General features: G+C 43.8%; 1 protein-coding gene across 3 annotated transcripts in view; it reads left to right on the forward strand.

Moving 5' to 3' along the window:
• Positions 1-14,505: 14,505 nt before the first annotated feature.
• Positions 14,506-17,894, forward strand: part of WLS (Wnt ligand secretion mediator) — a 58,522-nt gene continuing 55,133 nt past the window's right edge. For all 3 annotated transcript variants that reach the window (XM_076339964.1, XM_076339963.1, XM_076339962.1), the window contains exon 1: positions 14,506-14,746. In XM_076339964.1, coding sequence (XP_076196079.1) covers positions 14,641-14,746 — 106 coding nt within the window. In that variant the 5' untranslated portion in view covers positions 14,506-14,640. The remainder of the gene's footprint in view (positions 14,747-17,894) is intronic.

The raw sequence follows: 17,894 nt of genomic DNA on the forward strand, positions 1-17,894 counted from the left end.
AGACAAGGCTTATTGTGCTTTTTCTTTCTCCTCGGTTTCTTCTAAAGGTTCTTTCTGCTGAGAGCATTTTCTCTGTTTAGCATTGTTTGATGCCTGAGGCTGCATTGATTTCCCACCCAGCTTCCCGATCCCCGTGGCTGCCCACCATGGGTGTACTCGGCGACCTGCTCTTCTTCTCAGCACTGATTCCTAACAGCAGGGGAGGACAGAGGTTTCAGACCTCTGGCACAAACAAGGCGTCCTGCAATCAAAACCATCTGGGTTTATACGGGTCCTTTTGAATTGGGTGGAAACCACCACTTGAGAATACCAATTGTATCAGAAGCTTTCTCAGTCAAATAAAACTCATGTAAAGGATTCGTACCAGTCCTGCACTCATTTGTGGGGTGTACGAGATGACAGGAGCAGACGTATCTGGAAAGCCCTGCAGTATTCTGTGGTTGGGGCTCCAGTGTAATTACAGCAACCTCAGACCCTTGTACGGCACAGCATGTAGGAATCATAAAGCTTCTTTAAAGTCACGGTCCCTGTTCTTTGCCAAAGCACCAGAATAGAGTGGCTGAAAATCTGGAGTTTAGACTTTGACAAAATCTATTCTGAGGCGGGAGCAGTTCTAATTCCTCATATCCTTGTCAGGACTGCTCACACCATGTTTCCATCCTAGAGCTGTGGCTGCGTTTGTCTTACCAGGCACCAAAATCAAGATTTGAGCCCTGTTTATAAAGTATTTTGGTTGAAGGCATTTCAATCTCTTTGCAGCACTGACTACTAGCTGGCAGAATAGCTGTGCTAGTCAGACTGTGGACTGTTTGTTGTTAATTTTCACAGATCTTTTTCTTTTTACGGATCACACGTATACAAAGACTTCATGTGCGATTTGATGAGCAATCTAAAAGGAGAAGGTTGTATTCCCTCTTTTTTCTACTTTTCCTTTAGTCCAAGCCTTATGGTTCCGCTTCCACTCTATTATTCAAAGTATAGCACTCATTAGACCTTTTGGTGAGCTGATTTAACACCCCATCTGGCAAGAAACTATTAGCTTTGCAAGATAAAAAGTGTGCTTTCTGCTTGGTTAGCAGTTGGAGGGGCCCAACAAGCATCAGAGCCAGCACATGATAAGCTACAGGAATGCATGGCTCTGAGGAGGAGGAATGGTTCCTCCCCCTTTAAGGATCAGAGAGCTATCAGATCAGCTCGCTCCATCTCCTGTAACTTCACCCTGAACCTCCCACCATGTTCCAAATTAGAACAGTTAACAGCTTAGGAAAAAGCGAACAGGCTTTCAAACTCAGACACTGGTGCAGGATGAGGGGACCAGCAAGCTAAAAACAACCACAGAAACTCAACTGATGGTGCAAATGGGACAGGAGAGTTCTTATTTCTCCTTGTCTGTTTAACAGACCTCTTTTGACTTATTATATCTACTTCCTTGTGAAAGTTTCATGAATAATGTATCTTAAGTACATTTAAATGTCAGATATTTTGGCAGGGGTCCGTCTTAATGACAGTTCCGTTTTAAAGAAGATGAACGTCCACTAAAAAATTCATTTTCCTTCTCCCTGTTAACTGAGCTAGGTATTGACAACAGTCTCAGAAGATGAAGCCTTCAGTTACTAAATGGTCATAAACATTAAAAATGTATGTAAAGAAATAATTTTCCCTTATTCCTATTTCTTTTGCACACATCAAAAATGGTATACAATGAGAGGTTTGGGTTAAAGATTAGTGCTAAGTTTGATTTGAGAAGATCCAATGAACTAACTAATAGACACCATGCTGAACCACACAGCATCACCAGTAGTGAATATACCTGGACAGAAATGCAAAATTCATTAGAAACATCATTGCACAAGAGGGAATATTTATTTCTGTGACTTCTCTATCTTTCTATCAGATGGAGTCCTGTTTCATGAGCAATTCTTGCTTCCTGCTGCATGAGCAGCAGTCCTCGTTGCAGATGCATAGGCGGTTCTAATCATCCTAACACTATTAGGCAGTAACAAGCTCTCGGAAACAATACAAGGATGTAACTCGACATTACATATATATATATTCAAATAATTTTATTAAGCACAGTTTAGGAAGCTTGGCTGCTATTTTTTTAAAGTAACTGAATCCAAAATAAGTTGCTACACCTATAAAAATAGCAGTTACAGACAGACCTCCAGATCAGAATGTTATTCACAACATTAGACTTGTGATCAATATCTGTGAGAGAGCGTTGCTACAAATAGTCATGCCATGGTAAACGTACATGGCGTTTGCTTCCTGCTAGCTCAGAACAGTTCATGCCCCCGTCATTCTGCAAAGTTTCTACTGGATTTTATCTTCAAGTACATATAGAAGAAGCAAAGCCACTCGACTCAATGGAGAACAAAAAAATCCTCCCTGTTCTTAGATTGCATAGCAGTGTCATGTACTCACTGAAAGGAAATGACCGCTAACTCCGCCTTTGCCTTATGAGGTTGTATTTTCATTCCAAGAAAACTTGCATTTATGCAACTATAAATTAGCAGATTAGAAACAGGAGGAAAGCTTTGCCTGCGTACGTATTCCACAGTACATGGCAGGGTTTATTGTAAATCAACAAACTGGTCCTCCAGGCACAAATCTCTTTTTTAACTCAACTGTGAAGTTTGTGTCTGGATCTGATGCTGCCACCTGGTGTCTAGGTGATGCTTTAAGCTCGCCCAAACGAGCAGGTGAGGGCCATCCCTGGCCAGAGGTCTGTTGCCATCCTATATCATATAAGGTGAGGGCCATCCCTGGCCACAGGGCTGTTGCCATCCTATATCATATAAGGGCCTGGGGTAAGAGGACCAGGGATAAAACGGGCTTGTAAGCCTAGCTGCACCTAAGGATCAGCTGGGTTATCTCCAAATCCACAAAAAGCTGATTCCATCTACCATGCTGTCTGCAGCTGCCAGTGAGGAGGAACCTGGGTTGTGAAAGTCCTGGGCACTAGCTCTGATAGGGGGAAACTGGGACTCTTTTGTCTGGAGCAATCTGGCAAATTCTCATTTCCTCTTCCCAGCAGCAGCAGGCAGGAGAGTGGCCCTGGAGGCAGGACGATCCCCACAGAGGGATCCAGGGCTTTAGGATGGGTAAGTGCCAGAGTCAAATGACATCTTTTAGGAAGCAGAACTGGAGGACTTCACAGTAGCTTTCCATTTACAAAATCGGCTGCACAAAGTGAGCAGGACAAGAGAGACCCGGGCTCTGAAGGGTGGGACAGTTGGCTGAGCTGGCGTGTAGGGTGGCTCTGCTGCCATTGTGCTCAGCTGCATCGCAGGGCGGCTGCGTTGCAGCGGCATTGCCTTCGATAACAGTGATTGATTACACAGCCCTCCTGCTTTTTCTCGTCTCACAATGTGGTATCGGTAAAACTGTTTGTGTAGCCATGCTGTGAATTAGGTTAGAAGCACTAAAATAACTAACACCCACCACCCCCCTGTTTATTTTTAACATGGATGAATTCCTCATGCAGTTCACCCCACAAAAACACTTGTACAAGAATTTGCACAGCCACTTGACGAACTGGATAGGAAATCAATCCAGCTGGAAAAACAAAAATCTACATCCCCATTCCAACAAAAAAATTATCTCCCAGCCAGATCAGTTCCTCAGTCTGTGCCGTGCTGTGCGGAGACAGGACAAAGCACCCGTGTGAGTTACGCTTTGAGCAACCCAGCCTTTGAATGTGAGACACTCTAAGGCCACACCTGGAAACAATTTCCTCTCCACCTCTCTTTTTCTTCTCTTCTCTTCTCTTCTCTTCTCTTCTCTTCTCTTCTCTTCTCTTCTCTTCTCTTCTCTTCTCTTCTCTTCTCTTCTCTTCTCTTCTCTTCTCTTCTCTTCTCTTCTCTTCTCTTCTCTTCTCTTCTCTTCTCTTCTCTTCTCTTCTCTTCTCTTCTCTTCTCTTCTCTTCTCTTCTCTTCTCTTCTCTTCTCTTCTCTTCTCTTCTCTTCTCTTCTCTTCTCTTCTCTTCTCTTCTCTTCTCTTCTCTTCTCTTCTCTTCTCTTCTCTTCTCTTCTCTTCTCTTCTCTTCTCTTCTCTTCTCTTCTCTTCTCTTCTCTTCTCTTCTCTTCTCTTCTCTTCTCTTCTCTTCTCTTCTTTTCTTTTCTTTTCTTTTCTTTTCTTTTCTTTTCTTTTCTTTTCTTTTCTTTTCTTTTCTTTTCTTTTCTTTTCTTTTCTTTTCTTTTCTTTTCTTTTCTTTTCTTTTCTTTTCTTTTCTTTTCTTTTTTCTTTTCTTTTCTTTTCTTTTCTTTTCTTTCTGTCTTTCTCTACAGCATGCCTTTTAGCTTAGTTTCACTATACAGCATGGCTTTACCAGCATGGAGCGGGGCTAATTCATGTGCCCAGGGCTGGGGAGAGGAGAGGCTGCCTGAGCTGATGCTGCTGCCAACAGAAATGTCTGGAACTGGGGACCAAATAGTCAGGTAAAATGCTTTCTGTCTGCCTATGCCAAGCAGTATCTTTTGCTATTCTCTAAATATGTATGTCTTTGCAAAATACATAAACATTTCAACAGTGGTCTCTTTAGCACTTATCTCCAGCACTTAATGTGAAGTTGCTGTTTCCATGCTCCTAAATCTCCTTCAATATGACTAATTCACACTGGGTGAGCTCCTGACTTGCCTAACCAGAGGCACGTAGCCCCATAATACGAGAAACAAACTCAGACAGAGAAGTGACGGGAAGTGGTGACAGGGACGGCTGTGCTGCTGCGTGTTTGCATACCTGCAACTGAAGTTTGCGTCTCCTTATTTCTCTTCTTCCTTTCTTTTTTCCTCCTTCCTTCTTTTCCACAGTGGTTAACATAAGAATTTGAGGTTTAAAAGGTGCCTGTCTCTGAAAAGAATTTGAGATTTAAAAGGTGCCTGTCTCTGAACTTTCCAAAAGTAACAAAAATGCAGGAGAAGTTTGGAGAGTTAATGTTAAATCTAAATTCAGCTGGTATATTACAGTTCAGTGTTTTCTCTACTATTTATTAATAATTTACACATTTAGTGTATCTTCTCATCTTAAAATTCTGAACTGCTCACTGATCTCCACTAGCAAACATCCTGTCACATAAGAATTTTCCCAGTTAGGATGAGTAATTGAGGAGCTGAATTAATCAACGTTTTGTGGTCTGTGGCAGCCAGGAGATAAAATTCCCAAGTCCTCATTACCTCTTTCACTTTCTGCAAAAAGCCTTCCTTTTATATTTTTAAAGCTTAGAGGATGGCATGTACATAGCAAGTTACATCTAAATAACACACTCTCCAAAAAGTTTGCTATTTTCTTAATGTTCATGAATATTTCAGGAACTCGTGCTAAGAGGTTTCGGTGCATTCCAGGACAATGATTTCAGGTTTCTGTTTTGCCTTAAGAGGAAATGTGGCTTACTGTGGCACATTCTACATAGTTTGCATTATTCTTTTAGACAGGGTTTATTACTGTTACAGAATCAGATGCCCTGAAAATATACTACCTTTTGGGATTTTTTTTGTAAGACAGAGTATATGTTCTTACAACTTTCTCTCTGTTTTTCCATTCTTGTCATCAGTCCTTGACATGAGACGTGCATCATTTTTGGCTGTTGTGAGAGTAGAGTTCTCTCTAGAAATTCATGCATTCTCTTAAGTCATGAGCAACACCGGAGTTAAAGAACAGCATTTACTTTTCTCACCCTTTCATCTCATTGTTTTCCATTGCTTGAACTGGTAAATATACTCGGATAAAATTTTGCAGTGACAGCAGTGCACAAGATGACCAAATTAGTCTTTTCCAGCTGAAATGTCTGTGATTCTATTGTAGAATAGCTACAGTGATTTGCATTAGCATATATTATAGCATTTGGGAAACATTAGCTTAATCGCAGTACAAGTTACACTTAAATATTTAAATGTATCATTTAATGTACTCATGTAATCTGCTTCCCTTGCTTATATCGATGCATTTTTAATATACCATAAGACAGCTTAAAAATAATACTCTGTTTAACAAATACGTTTGCTCCCTACAAGGTGTATGTTCTCAGAAAACTGAATAAGCACTTAAATAACATATAAAATCCATGTCAGAGTTCAAGATCCATGCTTATACGGATTACTTTTACTTTAAAGAAAAGCAAACTAAGAAAATTATTCTAATTTAAAAAACCAGAACGTGAGAGAAGCCAATATTAAAATCTGGGTCATTCCTTCTTGTAGTTAGAGCAGAGAACTCAAAGAATGCTGAGAGACAAGCTCTAGCTAATCTCTCTATCATAATATAACGTGAACTTGCCTTACAGCTGGTTTAGGTGGGTTTGCACAAAAATACAGAGCTGTTAATTGGGGCAGCTGAGATGCATTCACTTTGCCAACTTTGCATTTGGGAGCAGAAAGGCAGAGGGCTGACTAATAACCCAAACTGCTGTATATGAATGTGAATCATTGCATTAAGATTGGAGACAACAGATTATTTTTCCCTTAAATTAGCCATGTCTTTCATTAACTATTTTAGAGTCTGAGTAAAATGAGGATGGCAAGATTCAGTAATACAAAGTCCTTTGACCACATTAAATGTTTTTGTTATTTAGCTCAGTTAAATGATGCTAGAATAGTCAGTGACACAGAGACAGCAATTTACTACTCCAGCTACAAGGCACTTCCCTGCCCAGGGACATAGAGCTGTAATTCCTAATTACAGGTGGATTAATCTGTGACAACTGAGGCAACTATTACTGCCAGTTGCCCTCTTCTGCTACGGATCACCTCCTTGCAGGTTTGGGATCTGTCTGTGCTTCTTGGCCAGCTGCATTTACAGCCCAATATAGTGATGTAATTTGAAATCAGTGACAGCTAACATAAATATGCTGGGTTGTGAACTGGGACAGTTGAGGAGCAGAAGGTTCCTTGACTAGGATGTGTATCTACAGGGATGGAAACCTCTAAGGAACACAGCTCACAGCAAAAATTTCTTTAGCCACCTCACCTCTAATCATCTGCTCTTGGAATAAAAGCCTGCACTTGGGCTCAGATGGAAAATAAGATTAACAAGAAAACCATTTTTCTTTCTAAATTTTTTCCCTGTATAATACACACACTTTTATTTAAGAGGACAATAAAACCTATCTTGCTAACTCTAATTCAGTCCCTAGTCTGTGGGGCAGCTTGCCTTGATTTCATTGTACTAAATTACTCATCTTGGATATATGCTTCTCTTTATTTTCTCTGCCAAGAGCAAAAATATGATATTATTTGGCAAGAGGAAAGTCTATCTAAAATGTCAAATTACAGCTCATAACTATTACGGGGTAGTTTTGGCAATAGCCCTTTGTGATTGTTCCAAAACAGATGTCTCTTTCTAGGAGATCCTTAAAACTAATACATGCTTTATGTTTGGTTTTAGGTGGTATTTTGAGAATGTCTCGCAAGGACACTAGCTGGGTGCATATATTGCTTTAGTTTAACTTTAAATTTCTAATTTCTCAAGACTTCTGAGTCTTCAAATTGCATTAACTGATAATTCTGCGTGTAAACATTGAGAAATGCAGATCCTTTTTTACAATAACCAATATTATGAAACTGCATGTTATTTAACATAACAAAAGAATAAAATGATAAAGCTAGTTCATATTTGTCAACTTTTTCATCTGATGTTACAACATCTGATGTTACAAGACTGTTACCAGTGGAACTTGTTTAAATCTCTCGTGCCTCTGCCATCTTAATTAACTAACACCAGCTTTTACTAAAATTGAATTAAAGAGTGTTGCTTCGTGGTGTAGTTGTGAAGCAAGTACCACCATTACAAATGCTCAGCCCATGTGCATTTGTTCACTTCTCATGGGACTATGAAAAATGACTTTGGTTTAAATTTAACTGCATCTGCTAATTCCGTCTCTGGTGCTAGACGTAGAATGGATTGGATTAATGGGAATAAAAAGGCTCAACAGAGAAATGGTAAGAGGCTGTCAAAAAAACCTCTGGAATTCATTCTTTGTGTTCTGAACACTGATAGGAGCAATTGAACCATGAAGATTTTACTATAAACAGTTGTACAATTAAGCTAGTAGAAGGAATTTACTTTTGCTAATCTTATTGTCCTAAGATAGCATACTGGACATTGTTTTTAATATTAAAGTATCCATATCTATTAGTAATACAGCTTTCTTTGCTTGCTTTTGAGGAGGTTACAAACCTGGGGAAAGGCAGTCTCCCAGTATGGATGTATGCTTGAAGCCATTGTGATGTTTCAGTGCTTCTGCATGTGGTGCCTACTTGGATATACAATTCCTTGGAGGCCCTTAACCTAACCGCGCCAGTTTGAGCTGGTATCGGTGATGTCCATCACTGGAGTAGATGAAAACATAGACACGTAGGTAGAGAAATGCCAGACTGGAATGGTCTTTGTAAAGGAAAGCCATGGTATTATGATAGATGCCAGAAATGGCAAGTTTTGGATAGGGTTTGATGTGGAGGTTCAACACAAGGCAAGAAACCCTATGAGAGGTGGAGTGACTGTGGTAAAAGCCATCACAGAAGTTTGATGCGAGATGGGAGATACAGGCTGAGTGACGGTGGCTGAGGAAAGGCCCAGCTATAGAGAGAATAAAAAAGCAGAGCTCCGAGCTTGCATTTTCATGAGGACTGAGAAGAGGCAAGAAGTGGCAAAATGGTCCATGGAGAGTTGTGAGAGGCTGAGCACAACTTTGGCTGATGATGCGTGGTCCACTGCACACTGATCACACAAACTTACCAAAAATATCAGGGATGCCATGTGAATTGATACAACAAATTTAGACCGGGCCAGCATGGTATATTGTCAGCCCTCAACTGTGGATTAGCAAAACCTTCCAAGTGACCTGAGTTATGTGGCTTCTGAACTGTGGCTTTTTTAAAATGGATTTTGTAGAGGTGGGAGGTAGTCATGTGGGTGTGGGGGGCGTTAGGAGTGGTTTTGATGAGAGAAATCTTTTGGGCCTCCGGATGATTGCTCAAGCAATCAAATAGAAGGATTCAAGTAGAGCTGTACTTACTGCCAGATGATCATTATGTTGTGGAAGAGGCTTGAATGGAAGAACTTGGAAATTTAGCAATAGGCTAATAATGAATCTGCCCTAGACTTGTTCAGATAGCCCGTTGCAGAAACTCTGCCTCTTGATGGTTGGATTAATGGTTGAAAGAAACAACTTGGCAGACTCGAATAAAAGGCTTTCCACAGATTTGCTTTGGAGGGCTTGAGCCTTTTAACCACATGGTAATTGTAAAGACTATAAATAAAACTTAAAAATCCAGTTTAAACAGTCTTTAATAAATTATTTTAATGCACTGTTATTGGCCCCTCCTTCAGGATATCACAAGTCTGCACTTTCAGTATGACAAGCTAAAATGTGCTCTCTGTCAAATTATCAGCTCAGTTTTGTCTCACATACTTAATGGAAGCCTTGATGCCACTATTGAAGGTTCATCCTAATGCGAGGAAGGCTTTGTCATCTGACTGAAAGCATGTCAGAGAAGAGCCATCAGGAGAGTTATCTGGGACTGTTCTCTCAATGATTTTCAAACACTGGTCCACACCCAATGAATTATGGCTTTTCTTGCCCAGTTCCTTACTGAGACAGGCAGGACTTGGTGAGGAAGCACAGGACAGAGGGACAGTTGAGTGGAGACAGTTGGTCTGAAGGACCTAAGCTGGACATTGCCACCCACCCAGTGCTGCTGAGGAGTCCAGTAGGTACAGAGTGGCTGGGAGCGGGTGTTTAGGGGAGTACTGTGTAGGTCTTCTGTTCTCAGCTATTTGTGGTCATTGTGTGCTTTAAGATTAAAATCCGGGTGGCTGGGTAATTCCCTTGCTAAGTTTGTGTTCCTTTCTTTCTTGCCATATTGTCATCAAAGAAATTATGCGAGGGTTCCATGATGGAGAGATGGAGCTTTGGGTTGCACATGTAAAGCCTGAACAACAGCATGGGATCTCAGATCTGGCAGGCTGGGTGGCACTTAAGTAAAAGATGTCATGCAGGGAAAAAAAAAAAATTAAGCCTAGCTCCGAGTTCCCAGATGTAGAAACAGTGGCAAAATTCAGCTTTCCTGGTTCCTAATGAGTGGATGAGTGTTTAGCCTTGAACTACAGTGGGGCTTGGAAATCACTCAAAATATTTACATTATAGAGTGGGGCTTGCTTAAGGTGAAATATTGCATACCTGTCGATTTTCTTCCTAATTCTAACCGCAATGGGCAGTTACAAGTTGTAGATCTCTGTCTACTCACCGATCTCAAACCCCCCGCACTTTTTTTTATGTGTGCTGCACTAAGTTTTACCTTTGAGTATCTTTACGAACCATAGAAAAGGCTTTTCTTACAAAGATAAAATGTTCCCCACCATCTGTGCACTAGAAATAACATAAAACGCCCTTTTCCTGTTCTATGAGAAAATTTTCCGTGTTATCAGTATTTGTAAGAGAACAAAACCAGAAAGTTAACTATGAAAGCAGTCAGGAGTACTGAGAAGTAAGCAGTGTTTTTGAACGCTTTTAATCATCTTTCCCCCGTAGCAGCAAATGACACATTATTTATTACTAAGGGTAATTTTGTAATACATCAAGTGTATTCCAAACAAAACAGGAAACTGCAGTTATAGCATGAAGCAACGCCAATACCCACACTGAAAAATATAGCCTACAAACTGGAGGCAGGGCCAAAGCTTAATCCCCACAGGTCTGTTGCTGTTATGTTGCATGCTATATTGTAAATAAAGTAGACAAGTACAAACAAGAGTTCAAAAGACTATATCTGATGGTAGATGACCATGATTTAATCAACTTTTTGTCCACTACTATACTTTGTATTTTACGTATGGGGTCAGAGTCCGCTGTTGTGCTGGTATAAACAACAACGCTACTAATATTAAAAAAAACTTGCCTCTGTGAAGCAAAAATGAAACAGCTCAATACTGGACTTCTATGCAGCAACATAAGGCCAAAGTAACTGTGGTGGGGGTTTTGATTTTGGGGTGGTTTGGGTTGTTTTGGGTTGATTGTTTGGGTTCTTTTAGCTTTCTAAAGCTAGAAATTATTACTATGATCATGTCATTAGACTTCCTAATCCACATCATAGATGTTCCTCTGTCAAGCCTTTCTGTTGTATTTGTAGCATATGTCCTTCTCTTATAGTTGTGTTTGGAAAATACATCTAAATTCTAGCATTTTTTTCAAATTTTTTTCTAGTAACTGTCCAACTGAAATGAGACAACAGAGGAGAAAAAATACGGAAACTTTCAGAGAGTTTGATCTCTGTGCAAACTGAGCATCCAAAGAAAGCTTTCTCAAAACTTTTGCAGTAACCTGTAGCGTAAACATGTAGCACCAAAAATTAGAAGCTTGTGGAAACCCCGCTGAGCCCTTACCTACGTCTTTAGGCAGCTAAGCCCCTTTGAAAATCTGGGCTCTAGGCCCAACCCTGCAAAGAGTTCTCTGTGGAAAGACTCCTCCTCCTGCCTGGGGCTGACTGTAGGATAGCTATTTTAATAGCTGAGGCTTTCAAAACAGCCTATGGCAGTCAGGAAAAAATAATGTAATAAGCAGCAAGTAGATGAGTTCCCAGATGATTGATTCTGGAGACCTTACAGAGATAGAAATTGTGATTTGTTAAATGGCTGAAAAGGAAAAGCGATGGCTAGAGATGTACTTTCTAATATGCTTTGGGCCAGTTTCTCTCTTGCGTGATTTTGTGTGTGGTCACTTTCTGGCAAAAGAGAGGTCCCAACTCACTATGGTATTTGCTCTATACGCCCTTTGGACGCGTGTCAGAAGTCTCATGTGATTAATCTCTCTAAACTTTGCGGTATTAAAGATACAGGAATGTGGTAGAGATGGAAAGCACCTTATAAATGTGAAGTATTGTTTCCTGTGTTTTTGTAATTTTACTTTTTTCGCTTAAGATTTTTTATTGTGGCAGGATCTTAGCTCTGCCTCTTACATTTTTGTCCCAGAAATAAATTGATTGGAACAAATGGGACATTTAATGGAAGATTGCACCATTTAACTTCGGTAGACTCATTAAGGTAAGATTTGATTTAGTGGCACTCATGGCTCCAAAGATATTCGGTCATACAGGTCCTTGCATTTCGATAACTGTGGGACCTCAAAGGGTGGCCTGGACTTGGAAGACTCTCTCCTAGTCAGCGGTGATTGCAGACTGTAAGGGAACCAATGTAATTCAAAAGCTTGTGCCATATTTTTAATAGCAATTTAATAGCAATTGCTCTATGTGTTGTTTTGTTGGTTTTTTTTAATTTCAGTATAAAGTATTTGGTATTTTAAGTCTTCAATTGTCTTGGCAAAAAGCCACTAACAGGCTTTGATTTTGGAAGCACATCTGTGTGAATGATCCTAGTGGGTTCATAAAGGGTACAAAGGACTTGGCCATTAAGAGCTATTTTTATCAATGAAATCATAACTGTAATGTAAAAGTAAAGCTAAAACTAAACTAAAAAAAAGTTAAACTTGCAATATTCTAGAAGATTAAACTGTCCCGCAGCCAGAAAATGTCTAAAGTTATCCCTGAATCCTATATTCCAACTTACATTATTAGCCTGATGGTCGGAGGAAGAGAATTTTTTAGCTCTGCAAATCAAGAAAAGATCACAGAAGTAAAACACAAAAGTAGCACATGAGCTTGATTTCACTTAGTTTTTCAAGACCAATTGTGGAAGCCAAAGACTTAGTGCTAGAAAACCAGCATAAGCATTTGGGGATCAATCCTGCAGTCCCTTTCAGATGGATTCTGTTGTATCCAGGATCTTGATTGTAGTATCGCATCTTATTACATCATCCAGAATACCTCATCATATCGTTGGCTGGCCTCCAGCATTGCATCTTTCCATGTCTCTGGCACCCTGGGGTCCGATGCGTTAAATGCTCCTTTCAATGCACTGAACCTGGAGGGCTGGGTTCTAGACTCAGGAGAGGAATTTGCCCGCTTTGCTGGGGAAGACTTGAGTTGCCTGTTGAGTTGTCCTTTTTCTGGTCATGGAAAGGGCACAAAGAAAACCAGTTAGTGACGGTGACCGAGGCCTGATCTTGGGCAGGGGCGCATACCCTCCTCCTTTCTGAAGGGGACCTCTTCCTAAACATCTATCAGCAAAACATCAAGTACGTACAGTTCTTGTGCTCACCTCCTTGCGTTGACAATACGTTGTATGGTCAAGGTCTGGATAACCTTTCCCATAGACTTTCCTTACGAGTCAAACCCTATGCCCTCTGCTTCTCTTCTCTTCCTTGAATTTCTAGATTCATTTTTGATGCTGCTACCTGTATCATTGTAATGCACAAAGCTCCCATCAGGCTTGGCAAGGCAAATAAGCACACAGATGTTGTCTGTATCCTGAACAAACTGAACACGTTGCTGGAAGCCTGGGAAGTTGGGCTATAGGGCTACCGCGTTGCATTGCCAACACTTCTGCAATCTTACTGTGATTTCTGTCGGGGGTTTTTGCATTTGTTTCTTCTGAACTTTTGTTCTTGTCATGGACTCTTTGCTTCAGATTATTATTGGTTTGTGCCTCTAAATATTTGACTCATCTTTCATTTTGATAGTTCCTGCGTGTATTTTTGTCACCAATTGTTTTATTTCATGGCTTATTTGTCCTCAAGGAGTGTTTTCAGCAACTCCCCCGCCTAGTTTCAGTTGTACACGACGGTGTTCTGCATTCTTCATTGCACGTCTAACAGGGCAGCACAGCACGGACCCTCGCGGTATCCCATGAATAGTTGGAAGGCACTAATGCTAAAAACCAGAGATGATGGCGGGGGGTAGTGAACTCATTCTGGGTCGTGTACAGGAATGCGCAAGTGAGACAGTCAGTCTCTGACCAGGAGGCAAGTGTCTTCCAGGGAGTGGGACTGGTATGCAGCATCCGTGCTGCTGAGCACTCCCAACCCTCGTCTAGGATTTGGAGACAAATGAGGGGTAGCAAAACTCAGAAAACTGCTTAGCGTGACCTACCGAGATTAACTGAAGTAGCGCCAAGGGCAAGACAAAGCATTGCCTCAGAGCTACGGGGACGTGAGAAAACCGGAAAAAATGTAATAGCGCATTTCAGCTGAAATGGAAACCCACGTGCCTGCTCATGGTCGGGGAGGGTGAGGCGCCCGCTCCTCGTGTCCTGGCTAAATTTCATGTTAGGAAGGCGTTGCACAAATCTTTCTTAAGGTGCAAAGCAGCCGAGGCGTTCACCTGCAGCGCTGGCATTCGCCGATAAAGGCAAGCTGCATCTCCGCCCCCCCCCCCCCGCCCATCCAGCCCGGGGCTGCTGCCTGCCTTGCGGCGGGGGGGGGGACACGGAGCGACACGCGGGACGCCGCTGCCCGGGGCGGGCGGCTCCGGCCCCTTCTGGAGAAAACACGGGGGGAGGCGAGTGGGGGGGCCGGGCCCGGCGGCGGGGCTGCAGGACCGGGGAGGGGCGGCGGAGGCGGCGTCATGTGACCCGCTCCCAGCTCCTTTAAAGCAGCCACATGCAGCCGAGCAGCGGCCACAATCACGGCTGGCGGCGGCGGAGGGGGAGCCGGCTGCCGGCTGGCCCGGGCAATCAGTGCGGAGCCTGCCCGCCCGTCCCCGCGCCGCCTCCCCGGCCCCCGGTTGGGGAGCGGGGGGCTAGCGCCGGGCGAAGATGGCTGGGGCCATCATCGAGAACATGAGCACCAAAAAGCTGTGCATTGTCGGGGGGATCTTGCTGGTTTTCCAAGTCATCGCCTTTCTGGTGGGAGGTCTGATCGGTGAGTGCTGAAGGTGCAAACTTTCTCTTCCTCCTCTCCTCGCTCGTGTTGTTTAGCTACTTGTTACAGTATCGCTGACTCGCTCCTATGATCTAATTAGCCCTGCTATTGTAGTTAAGAAAACACAGCTCCCTGGGCCTCTTTGTGCACATTTCACTCTAGTGCCTGCAAGAAAAGAAGGGGCAGAGAAAAGTTTTTTTGGCCTGGTTTCAGTCTGTACTTAAAGAAAGAGGAAGGGGGAAAATCTTCAGTATGGCGACTGATCGCGCAGGGAAGCCTTGCATTGCAAAGTTGGCTTTTTTAAAAATATTTTTAGTTTTTATTTTTTAAAAAATTATTTCTCCACTCTTGTCGTACCTCTGCCCCTCCCCGTTTCTCGGCCTCCGAACCGCGACCGCAGGAGGAAACCTCACCGCTTGCGATAATGATAACAAAAAAATAAAATAAAATAATAAAATAGGCAAATTAATGGGCGCTGCTCCGGGCGAGGACAGGACTGGTTTTATGGTCTCTGGGGTGCGGTGGGGTGCGCTCGGGTGGCTGCCGGCCCCCCCGCCAGCAGCCGCTCCCCGCGCCCGGCCCCGCTCCCCCCGCGCCGCCGCACTCGCGCTTTTGTCCGGGGTCGTTTCTCCTGGGGGACACCCCCCGCCCCCGATCCGCTTCCAGGAGGCGCTTGAAACCGCGCGGGGTCGGCTTGGGTGTGTTTCTGCTCACGGAAAATCCGTGTGGCTGCTGGGGGGGGGGGGGGCTTAAACACCGCCGCCACCCCCCGCCGTGCTCCGCGCCCAGCCGCGGGGGACGGGCACGTCCCCCCACCCGCGTTTGAAGCTTTTCGGGTGGCATCCAGCCTTCCCCGAGCCGCTACCTCACGTCGGCGGGTCAGACCGACTTTTCGCAGGCAAACCTCCTCGCCTAAAACTTTCAAGCCCGGATTGTGTTCATTTCTTTATTAGCTCTCGCAGGGAGCGTTACAAAATCCTTGGGGAAGTGCCGGCGTAGGATGTAAGCTTTGGCAACAAACTTGCAGTCGGGGTTTGCCATCCCTCTGCCTCCGGGGGTTTTGATTTTTGCCTGGGGAAGGAGCTGGGGGACGGAAGGAGAAAGATGGAGGAGAGCAGGGTTTTGGGGCAGTCCCTGGAATTTTTTTTTTTACTAGAAAGCAGTTGAGTTATGCGCCGGCTCCTTGTAGTGATCGTCGTATGTATCTGGCTACTTTGGCGATTTCCAGTGTTGAGATGTTCGGGAAGGGCTGTGCTGCCCTGCGGAGGAATTCCCGACCCGAGCCCTCCCCGCTCTCCCCTTCCCCCTCGGGGCGAGGGCTGGCTCGCCCGAGGATTTATTCCCTTTCCTCTGGTGCAGGCTCGTGTTTGGGGCCGTTGGGATTTTCAGTAACGACTGTGGATAACTGAAGTTACGTTGCTCTGAAAGGGCATCGGGAAAATTTGTTGCACTTTTTATTTGGGAGAATAAAGTTGGACTGTTCTCGTGATGGTCTTTATTTGAGAGATGTTGAAGAAATGTCTACAGCCATTCCTCAGAAAGCAGATTCAGTGTACCTGATGCCCATTAGTGCTTTGCATTTGTAGCCTCTCTAATTATCTGTTCTTAAGACCCGTAGGAATTCTACTAAACATAATTTTCAAAAACTAGTTTCTCTCATTTTCTTGCTTCGGTTCCTCATCTTTGCTTAATCACAAAGGAGTCGGTGGCAAACACTGGATTAAAACCCAGTTTTTCTAGTCTTGTGGGCCTGAACCAACACTGAAGATTATCGGGATTGGCTTTTTTTTCCTTTCTTCCTTCCTTTTTTTTTTTCTTCTTCTTTAAGAGCTGGTTCAAGAGCAGGTTACCAAACCCGACGCTGATTCATTAGATAAAATGTCGTGGCCTGTGTTGTGCAGAGAAGCCAGACTCGGTGTTCATCTTAAAAGTGTTTTTCTAGTAGCTTCTCGCTTCTAAGTTTAAAAAAATAAGTTGCTTGTACAAAAGGAAGGTGTTGATCAGAAAGCCCTGTTTCTGTTGTCATCTGGGGACAAGTGTGATAAACAGATATGTTTATGTTTAGCTTTAAGGGAATAAACAGAAATGTTTCTGTTCAGATTTGTGGGGATTGGGAGATGAAAGAACTTAGATGCTGTTAGTTCAGTCTTCCATCTTGCCTATTCCCTGCCTTACCGGCTACTGCCACCGGGCACCCATGGCAGCGGCCCCGTCCTGGGTGGGGGGCACAAGCTGATGCTGGGGCTGGACAGGGTGGGCAGGTCTGCTGGGCAGGGCCCGCTGCCGCCGAGCAGCTCTTCTGCCAACGGAGACAGGGATTCGGGGCTGAGTCTCAATGTCTTGCACAAACTCAGAGTAACTTCATACCGCTGGAGTAAGCGCACCTTCTATCTGCGGGTGAGTCCTAGGGGGTTATTGTGGGCAAACTTTCTTTAATTGCTGCGAAACCCCACTTCTGATCTTTTAGCAGATAAAACTGCACTGAACAATCACCCAAACTGGTTTTTCCTCCGCAGTATTTGCCACTTCTGATGCATTCAAGGAGTTAAGAGGCTCATCCCCCCACTTCGCTCTAGTGGATGTGGGGCAACTGTGCTGATGGGCTCCCACAGCTTCCAGCTGGCCCTCCTGGGAGCTGGAAGCCTAAGTGTGTATGGTGCCGTGAAACAACTCTAAGTTCTTATGTGTGAACTAGGTGTGGTCCTCAACATCTGGCACAGTGGCACACGAGCAGGGCACCGCAGCCCGGGGGTCTGCATGAAACTCTTCCCAGGAATTAGCCCTGGAGCATGCCTTGCCATTGGTGTCCCGTTGGTGTCCCCGTGTCCCTGGAAGCTCCCAGCCAGTGGCTTGTGACAGATCCCTTGGACCACAGCCGGGGTCCACAGCCCCAGGTCCTTGTCCCTTTAGTGAGTCCCTAGCATGTGGCATTTTCTAAGAGGCATCTGGTGAGAAATGGGTCGGTGGCCGGTATTCTTCTGCAGCATGCCTGGAGACAGCGGGTGGGGAGCAAAGCAGTGCTATGAGTACACAAACTGCCGATAGCTCTGGCAGCAATGACATGGGACTGCTGCTCTTCAGAGAGGTGTGACACAAGGTGGGATGGGAGCTGAGGTGTCACTGAAATAGCGTTCCTGGTCTGGTTTGA

The sequence above is a fragment of the Aptenodytes patagonicus genome, chromosome 5 (assembly GCF_965638725.1).
Source record: "Aptenodytes patagonicus chromosome 5, bAptPat1.pri.cur, whole genome shotgun sequence".
Classification (NCBI taxonomy): domain Eukaryota; kingdom Metazoa; phylum Chordata; class Aves; order Sphenisciformes; family Spheniscidae; genus Aptenodytes; species Aptenodytes patagonicus.